General features: G+C 50.1%; 1 protein-coding gene across 1 annotated transcript in view; it reads left to right on the forward strand.

The window, feature by feature from the left end:
• The window catches only part of LOC102305155 (zinc finger MIZ domain-containing protein 2), a gene marked incomplete at its 5' end in the record, with an annotated part of 8,185 nt that overhangs the window by 2,656 nt on the left and 3,990 nt on the right, over positions 1-1,539 (forward strand). The window contains 5 exon segments of the mRNA XM_042213957.1: positions 1-25; positions 317-506; positions 828-969; positions 1,091-1,169; positions 1,364-1,495. The exon segment at positions 1-25 is cut by the window's left edge and continues 62 nt beyond it. Of these exon segments, the coding sequence (XP_042069891.1) occupies positions 1-25; positions 317-506; positions 828-969; positions 1,091-1,169; positions 1,364-1,495 (568 nt within the window).

Below are 1,539 nucleotides of genomic sequence, written 5' to 3' on the forward strand. Positions count from 1 at the left end.
CAACTCCTTCAACCAGCCATCAGGGGTAAGGAGCGCGCACACACGTGTGTCTGTGTTCGTTGCGAGTGTTTGCCTGATTTGGCTCCTCCCTCTTTAACACAGCTTTCTTCTTATTAGCTGCGCCTCCTTAATAATGAGTGGGTGGGGCTTTTATCCCCGCCTCTGTGACGTCATATAGACCCCTGTGTTAACCTGAGTGTTGGTGCACACACATAATCAGAAACACAGAGCAGGAGACATGTGACAGGAAGTGAGGGCGCACATGCTGAAATAAGGTTTTTGTGTTTTCTGTCGTCTCTCCGGCGCCGTCTGTTAGCCGGGGCGAGGGTTGCCAGGTTACCCCTCTTCTCCGGTTCCGGGAAACCCAACACCTCCCGTCACCCCCAGCAGCTCCATGGCTCCGCCCTACATGTCGCCTGGCAGCGGTGACGTCAAGCCGACGCCTTCTCCCTTCCTGCCTGACATCAAACCCAACATAGCTGGCCTGGCCCCTCCCCCGCCGACAGGTACACACACACACGATCATCGATTAGAACCAGCTGCTTGAGTCAAACTGAGGTCATGAATGAAATGAAGCTCTTTATCCGAGGGAAATATTCTGATTAGTCCACCATAATAAACAGATTAACATCATTTGGTTTCATAATCAAAGTTTATTTCAATAATCTTCAATAACAATAATCAATCAATAATGTTTCATGATCAGTCAGGTCTTGAGATTATCAGGGAAATGTTCCAAATTTTGTTTGTGAAATAACCTGATTACTTTTGTCCCACTGATTCGAAGTCAATGTGCAGGTGTGTGACTGATGACTTCCTGTTTACAGGTAACCCTAGCGACGACCTGCGGCTGACTTTCCCAGTGAGAGATGGCGTGGTCCTGGAGCCCTTCAGATTAGAGCACAACCTGGCCGTCAGCAACCACGTCTTCCAGCTGAGAGAGTCCGTCTACAAAACACTCATCATGAGGTGCGCGCGCACACACACACACACACACACACACACCTTCATTTTAAAGGTGTATCAGTAACTGCTTCCTTCAGAGAGCTTATTTATTTTGTGTGTGTGTGTGTGTGTGTGTGTGTGTCAGGCCTGACCTGGAGCTCCAGTTTAAGTGTTACCACCACGAGGATCGACAGATGAACACCAACTGGCCCGCCTCTGTCCAGGTGTGACCTCCTTACAGCTTCACCTTTGTGTTGATGAGTTTGGAGAAAACGAAGAATATTTCCACCGTGTGCTCCACGGTGGAAATATTCTTCGTTTTGACCTTCGAGGACGCCACCGTGGAGTACACGGTGGCGTCCTCGAAGGTCAAAGGTTAATGAGCACGATCACTAAGCTGCTCCTTCGTCCTCCTCAGGTGAGCGTGAACGCGACTCCTCTCACCATCGAGCGAGGTGACAACAAAACTTCCCATAAACCTTTGTACCTGAAACACGTGTGTCAGCCGGGCAGGAACACCATCCAGATCACCGTCACCGCCTGCTGCTGCGTAAGGACACACACACACGCGCACACTCTCACACACACACACAC

This window comes from Haplochromis burtoni, unplaced genomic scaffold, assembly GCF_018398535.1.
Source record: "Haplochromis burtoni strain Fernald_Lab_line unplaced genomic scaffold, NCSU_Asbu1 Contig_501, whole genome shotgun sequence".
NCBI lineage: Eukaryota > Metazoa > Chordata > Actinopteri > Cichliformes > Cichlidae > Haplochromis > Haplochromis burtoni.